The sequence below is a fragment of the Adiantum capillus-veneris genome, chromosome 23 (assembly GCF_014529385.1).
Source record: "Adiantum capillus-veneris isolate H3 chromosome 23, ASM1452938v2, whole genome shotgun sequence".
Lineage (NCBI taxonomy): Eukaryota > Viridiplantae > Streptophyta > Polypodiopsida > Polypodiales > Pteridaceae > Adiantum > Adiantum capillus-veneris.
Genome location: NC_140953.1, coordinates 134,363,657 through 134,371,245, shown reverse-complemented (window position 1 = coordinate 134,371,245; position 7,589 = coordinate 134,363,657). Strand labels below are relative to the sequence as shown.

Sequence of the window (7,589 nt, the reverse complement as noted above, 5' to 3'; positions counted from 1 at the left end):
GTTCAGGCAGAGTATAGCATGATGCTAATGGTAATGCTTCTGCTTCATACCTTGAAATTTGTGATTTTAAATGCAAATATAAATGTCCCTTCGAAAAAAGGGACACCTACTACATTCACAACCGGTGGTGGCAGTGGACTCATAGTAATGTTTTCCAATCCATGACAGACAGCACACCATAGTCTTGGTGCTAACAGTTAGTTGCGAAGATCTCCACTGGTTGATGTCTTAATCTCATGGCATAGCCATAGTGATAATGATGATGTCAATGGCAAAGGTGGAGATTGGCAGCAAATGTGACAGTAGCACCAAGGTAACAAAAGGAGTGGAAGATCATTAGGTCCATTATGTAATGCCGTAGCAGCAGTATTAGGTCCATTTTGTGCTTGACGACTGTTGTCAAATAGATGTATATCAATGGTTTTCATGATGGCACTGCCATCAGTACTCGCCCTACTAACCATACTCCAAACAGTCAACCATATCATGAATAAATAGAGGCCAAGTTTACCATTGTACTTGTTATGACTTGCTTGGCATAATTCATCCCATGGTGGTGTTAAGTCTTAAGACTACACAATAGCCATCAACACCGTCTCTTGCGCTGATGGCCTACCAGCAGCAATCACAGTGAGGGGAGGTGATTGTGCCTTTTCATGACAGCACCTAGAATATACAATTGAGGTAAAGGTGGTATCGAGTGGAGTGAAAGGTAATCTGGAGTTATCAATAGACCCTAGTATTAAGTAGAGTAGCATCCTGGTTGGGTCGTACCAGCACTACATGTTAACAGACAAGAAGACCTCCACTGGGGATCTCACATCAGCGATGCAAAGCAAGTCCTTCTACAACCTTCTAATGAGCTGTCAAAAGCTTCCACTAGCAATGGCTTTACTATCCTACCAGCTAATCCAACTGTCAAAACTCAAGAGTTAGCAAACAAAATATTTGCGATACCCTAGGCTCCCTTTCATCAGAAAACATTAGCCGTCGAAGCCCTTCACTCTGTCACTAGCCAGACAACGTCTAGATGAATATTCTCCCCTTCAAATCCTTTTCAGCAGACAATATTAGGCGTCCAACCCCTTCACTCTGTCATTAGCCAGGCATTGTAGATAAATGTTCTCCCCTTCAATTCTATCCATATCTGCACAATCAAAAAAATAAGGACAAATTATGATGCACCTAATTTCTTAAGATAACAGAGAAACCTACACACATAGAGAACCATGAAGGTTCACAGAGATGCTTATACTCTATATTTATTCAGATGCCAGCTTCGTATCAAAGCTGCTCAAGCATATGGCAAAGGCTTGAAAAGCAGATAGTGGGTATTTGTAATCCATAGTAAATGTATCTTTCCCTATCTTGCCAAATTGAAGCAAAACTTTGTCCTGATCGGCTTGAGAGAGTCCTTGCAAAGGTTCTGTCATGGCCACCAGCTGAAAATTTTTCACAGAAGCAACAGTTACACGCCCTTTGAAGTTCAAACACCAACACTGAAGTTGTTCATGCCATCGCGGGGACTTGTTCTTTAGTATCAGTGGTCCACGCTTGCGACTTGTTGGTTTGATCACCTCCAATCCAGAGCCTGTATCAGCAGGCTTAGTACAGTGAGATCTAGGGATTGGCATTAAAGAGGAGAGAATCTCCTTGGTGGAAACGCCTCCACCCTCCTCTACTGCACGCTGAGTACTTAGAGACTTAAGAACTGAAGTAGAAGGGGGTGAGTTATCTTTGCATGGAACCCCACTCTCTTCTACAGTGGAACCGGGGGCTGAGTAAAGACAGCAATACATGCGCCGAGGTCCCTTGTTCCCTAAGATGTTCAGCTCATAAGTTATATGAGCCACATCTAAGGTTCTCAACAGACTTTGGTAAGTACTTAGCTTTGGCACCAAACGCTTGTTCGGACAACTCATCAATGCAGCTGGATGACAATCCAGAGAGATGTTTTCATGAATGGTGAATTTGGTGCCCAAAAAATTTGACCTGCGGGACATGAGAAGATCATGTCAGTCAATCTGCAGTCAAATATATGCTGTAATTTTATGGTACACTCATCACCTTTACCTTAATTTACCCACATATGTTTCACCTCCTCGAAACATATCGACAGCATCCAAAGATATAACATAGTCCGAGCCTGTGGCTCTTCTTAACTTCTTGGCAGCTAGTAAAAATTTCCCATTCTCTGCCAAAGCTGGAAAGGCATGATAAAACAATCAGCACTGACATTTGTAACGATTCAAGCACCTCCTCTTTCCATGGCTTCAGTATTTCTGGGAGGAGAGAGACAGACAGACAGAGAGAGAGAGAGAGAGAGAGAGAGAGAGAGAGAGAGAGAGAGAGAGAGAGAGAGCATGTACTTGAAAACCAACTATGAGAGGCTCACTTGCTGTCAAACTGAGATACAAATGATATGTCGATGTGATCCTGTCCCGTTTAATGAAGCATTGCAAAACCAAATCTTTTGGTCCAGGCTGCCAATGTGGAAAAATCCAAAAGATTATATTAGTAGGATCTCTCGACCTAATAAACCCTCAATGACTCTCCCATAAGACAAAATGTCCATCAGATCCATCATGCATAGTAATGACTTAACATTACAACATCCCCACTAACGTCGTCAGGAGACTGGGTACCCCCAATCAATAATTCTTACATCAGTTGCTCTACTTCCTAGACTAGTGGCCATGAGAAACCTGCTCTTGAAACATCTACTAGCTACTGAATGCCTTTGCACAGAGCAGGCAATCTTGATGATATAGCACTTGTCTTTGAATTGGACAATCCTTTGAGGTTTACTTCATGTCCACTTCTTATTTGAATGATGCACCAAACAACCTCACTAAGAAGGTTGTACAATCTCAACCTCAATACAATGAAAATAAATAATATGTATTTAGTACTGGAAAATCAAACCTTTCTGCGACACTTTAAATTACCTATTGAAGGTTGCTTTGTCAACTATGCAAATAAGTGCAACTTTGGTCTTAACTACAAACCGCTCCACACACCAGCTTTAGATAGCAGGGCAAACACCAACAATTCTTGAGGAATTCGGTCAGTACACTTAACCTACTCAAGCATACCGTGTAAAGAAAAATCATGACAATTACTTGACTCTTAGAACTACTCTATACAAGAAGAAACCATCCATGCCATTGTGACCAAGAGCCTATGAGTCCTTGACATTGCCACAGAATAATATTGGATATCACATACTTTTCTAACAGCTATTCCAAAGCCAAACAAAGCACTACTTAACTGAGTTTCTCTATCCTTCAAGCATCCAAAACCTTCAAAATGCTCTAGGATGCTTCAAGAATTGGGCTTATCCTTCAAGTGTGATAGAGGAAACATGTGGTTCTTTCCTGTAGGCAAATCATTCTAATGCATGGCAAGAAACATGGGGAAACAAAATCCAAAAGGCAGTCCTAGTGATTACTAACTACAGCTTTAATCAAAGTATGATGGCCCCGTTCCTTGGTTATAGCTATTTCCAGCTTTGTGACTATGCTTCAAGGACTTCATACCAAGGAAGGAAAAACCCAGCATGACAATATCATGCTCTGCAAGATAATACTCAAATCAATGGATGCCTCTTTATTTTGCTTGAGAGCATTTGACAACCAATAAACCATACCATTTGAAAGCTCCATTCATTCAACTTTGTCTTCTGGCATTCACACAAAAGGCACCCTCAAAGTTGCAAAAATAAGTTTGACGTCACATGCACATTGCACTAAAGCCACATGGACAAGCTACTGCTACAAGTCGATATCAATCTTAGTTAGCTTAGGATCTAGCCTGGCGCTTTGTAAGCCTATATAAGGACGAGCTTGATCAAGCAGGTCATAGTTGCATACCCTCACTTGCACAGTACAGTCACTTAAGCATATGAACATTCGCTAAGTTATTTAGTAAGTGACTTTGACATGACATTTATAAAAACTACGTAGAGCTTGGTCCCCATTTGGAGCATCAAAAGATCAAGTACTACCCACTACCAGTACCCAGATCAGCGTTTTCAGCCAGCACCCCATCCCTCTAGCATTTCTCGGTCAGGATCCATCAGCGTTTTCCGCCTCTTGCCATCAGTATTCAGCCCTGTAGATCAGCATTTTCAGCCTCATCGCCATTAGTATTCGGCCTTGCAAATCATTTTCAGCATCCAACACCTAGTACCATCAGTTTTGAACCCCTTCGTCGCAAAGAATCTTCAGTACTCGTATTCAGCGCCAGCGTTCTCAGCCTACAGCATCAGATCAGCCCTAGCAATTATACCTCAGCATCAACATAGCACTCAGTATTCAGCATATAGCCATTGTATCAGCATTTGTGCAAGTAATTAAAGCAAATACTTGCTCTAGCAACAAAGCAAGGGGGCCCTTGAGGGTGATTGGGACCCGACATGCGGTATCGTCTCTCTTTTCTCTCTCTCTGCCTCTCTCTTTCATTGTGTTCAGTTAGATCCGAGCTAAAATCCTTAAACCATTCCACTGCACCTGACATTTGACCTACACCATATTAGTCAATCCTCACGTTTCTATCTCTATGGGTGTCATCTTAGAAAACATTCGATATAGGCCGTATAAATCACACTAGTCCAAGGTTGGGTAGTTCCTTTTACCTCGATATGATATGAAACTAAAGCTGAAAAGAACTATTGCAGACTTGTGCTAAGTTCTAAGACTCTTATACCTGTATTAATTGAAAGAGAAGCATATATAACTATGGTAACCTGGCAAAATATATAAACTTAGTTCTCAACGACTCGGTCTTTTCATGCATTAAGAGACTGAATCCCACTCAAACCTCAAACCAAAACTTCAAGAATAAAGTGAACCCTCCAGCTAAGTTTCCCTCCCCCCTCCCCAATAAAGAAACAAAGAAAGGAATCAAACAAAGAAATCTATGATAATAAATACATATCGCTCCAGGCATTTTGAAAGCCATCAAAATTCTTGTAGTGTTGTTGTTTCAATTACGTCGGCTAGTGGACATCAGCAAAGGTTGAACATTGGACTATTGGCTCAAAGCTGGGCAGAAAAGGCAAAACCAAAACCAACCCTTCTATATTTCAAAGTCCACAGGTTCAGAGGTCACGACTGTCCAGCCATCCCACATTTCTGCTTATGAATCAGACAATCTGGCAATGTCAAGACAACTGACAAGTAAACAAACCCTTACACACTATGACAATAGGCCCTTCCACCCTCTGGTAAAGTGGTCTCAATTAGCTTCCCACCTGCCTTGACTAACAGTTCATGTCCAAGAATGGTGGTGGGAAAAGAAATACAATGTGGAAAGAAACACATAAATGAAAGCATCCTGAAATAGAACGCTAACCTGCATGACTGACATGGGAAAAGTCAATTTCCCAGAAACTTCTGGACTTTTCACAACGTCCTTTGTGGCCTCCCTCCATGCTCTACAAACTGAGGCGCAAGCAATAACATCAATTTGTAAAGGCCATGTACTTCTGCATTCGTCAACCTTTTGGATAATGTACCTCAAAAGCTCTGGCGGCATGGTATTCCAGCAGCTTTGCTCTTGCTCTTCTGCATTGCATAACCCATCTGCATGTTGTATCCTTTCATGGTACACCGAGCTATTATGTGGCCATGGTCTCTGGAGCCAGAATGCCGTCAAATCAATGTTTGCTCCTGAGATGTTGCCAATGCCGCCTTTCATATCTTGGAAATTACGACTCAAGGACTTGGTAGGCGAACTTCTGCATTCATTACATGATAGAGACACAAGACGGTATAAGGACATCTCCCACTTAGGATGACTCATTTGCAGCCAAGACTCAAACTTCTTCTTAAAGAGCTCCATGTGCACACAACAGAGCTATGGACTGCCCTGCTAGATTACCCTTACAAGTAGACATGACTCATGAGAAAGCAATGATGCAGCAGGAGAAAAAAACAATAGATTTGACACATGTAGACACGTACAGGGTGAGAGGCTGAAGGATGGCGAAAGGATATACCGAAAAAACATTCGCATAATCGCGAGGAAAGCCCCCACATAGCAACAAAAATGCCACACACACACACACACACACAATACAGACGATGGCTCCAAATCTGACCTTTCACAAACAGCAAAGGCGGTGAGCATATCATCGCCCAGAACAGTAGAGAGGAACAGTGCCAAAAAGCAAAGCAGATTGTACTAAAGAAACTATCGCCTAAACCTGTAAAGTGGGCGCGCCCAAAGTTAAAGAAAGTGGGTGGCTGTTCCGCTTTCTGTGTTCTTTGCTCCGAATCTGAAACTGTGGATGAGTGCAGAGGGGAGCCACCAAACGCTGCCAGGAGCTGCGACAACGACGATTCTAAAGTATGACCCACTTTGCAGGCACAACTCCATATCCTTGTGTCGCGCAGTTTTCTCCAAATGTAGTGAGAACGTGCAAACCTACATAATTTATTTGCATTGGGATTTTGAGTCTCACCTTGAATCTATATAGAGTTTTGGCATTAATAGAGAGATGTAGCAAGGAAATGATAGGATGAAAATATTGTTGTTCTGATGAATTTTAATTGGAGAGAGGGCCAATAAGTTGGAGAAGCATAGTTGTATGGAGTATCAATTGTTTCCCCAAAGTGGGATAAGTGTATAAAATGAGGCCCTCAAGTAAGAGACTACAATGACAAATAAGTCTTATCACATCTAGCAGAGCGACAAGATTGATTGAATTAGGACTAACGAAAGGATTCATTCTCTTCATAAAAAGAACAAAATAGAAGTTAACAATAATGTATGATGGAAGAGGAGACATATGCTTTTACTTTTTGGCCTACATAAGGCCTTAGTAGACTCGGAATGGAACTCTACTCTTGGAAGCAATTTGTCGGCCATTGGATTAAACTTGTTGTGACCAAATGCGAAGTATGGGATTAAGCTTGTTGAAAAGGTTCACATGGCAAGTCAATATTTTTGGCCTATCAAAAGACAAACCTTAGAGGATTTGATAGGTAGGAGTACATTTTTCAAAGATGGGCACGTGTCGAAACTATTGCATGTGTGATGTTAGGATTTTCACTAGTGGGATTCGCTTCCTCTCAATTGCATAGGTTTCTCCATGTGCGCACTGCCTAAGTAAATGGTTCGTAACCACGAACCTTAGGCCACAACTTATATCTTCACAACGATGGTCTATATCCGCATTCTTGTGAGGTAAGCTCGACATATACAACAATCTGCTAATTTTCAAAGTGACTTTCTTTATGAAACTAAACATAAGGATATGTTGGAGCAACCAATAGGATGTGACAAGACCGTCTCATAACTATAGGGTGCTCCAAGGAGATAGGGACCTTGTTAAATTTATGACCTAAAGGGTTATTCTAGGGAGATGGGATCTTGCTAAGATTAGGTGGATAGTGTAGGTATTTACTTGAAGAGAAGCTTCATTGAGAGACATAAACCTGAAAGAGGTACTACATTGTGTCTTTGTTAAAGTGGATGTATAACGTGGTAGTGTAAACCTGGATTCTTTTAATATTGAGATGATTTAGAATTTGATAATGTAATTTGTTTCTTTTTGTGTTAATTAGGCTAGAGAGTACATAGGG

The 7,589-nt window shown here is 41.4% G+C and overlaps 1 protein-coding gene across 4 annotated transcripts; it reads right to left on the bottom strand.

Annotated features, from left to right (window-relative positions):
* Positions 1-497: 497 nt before the first annotated feature.
* LOC147428622 (tubby-like F-box protein 6) lies at positions 498-6,361 on the bottom strand. Of its 4 annotated transcripts, none has more exons than XM_086496297.1 (5): positions 6,209-6,361; positions 5,356-5,740; positions 2,396-2,483; positions 2,074-2,203; positions 498-1,992 (listed from the first exon to the last, which is right to left on the bottom strand). In XM_086496297.1, exons 2-5 carry the CDS (start codon positions 5,698-5,700, stop codon positions 1,263-1,265), a joined length of 1,293 nt encoding a protein of 430 aa, XP_086352423.1. In that variant the 5' UTR covers positions 5,701-5,740; positions 6,209-6,361; the 3' UTR covers positions 498-1,262. The 4 variants fall into 4 exon arrangements, with proteins under 4 accessions (XP_086352423.1, XP_086352421.1, XP_086352422.1 ...); XM_086496295.1 differs by having other exon boundaries at positions 6,104-6,241; XM_086496296.1 differs by lacking the exon at positions 6,209-6,361 and adding an exon at positions 6,002-6,033.
* Between the last annotated feature and the right edge of the window lie 1,228 nt (positions 6,362-7,589).

Excerpts from the sequence above, each read along its gene's own strand:
- LOC147428622 (XM_086496294.1), bottom strand. The coding sequence starts at position 5,844 with ATGGAGCTCTTTAAGAAGAAGTTTGAGTCTTGGCTGCAAATGAGTCAT. Across the intron at positions 2,204-2,395 it reads GTATCTCAGTTTGACAGCAA|CTTTGGCAGAGAATGGGAAA; the intron begins GTGAGCCTCTCA and ends ATGCCTTTCCAG. Across the intron at positions 1,993-2,073 it reads ACATATGTGGGTAAATTAAG|GTCAAATTTTTTGGGCACCA; the intron begins GTAAAGGTGATG and ends CATGTCCCGCAG.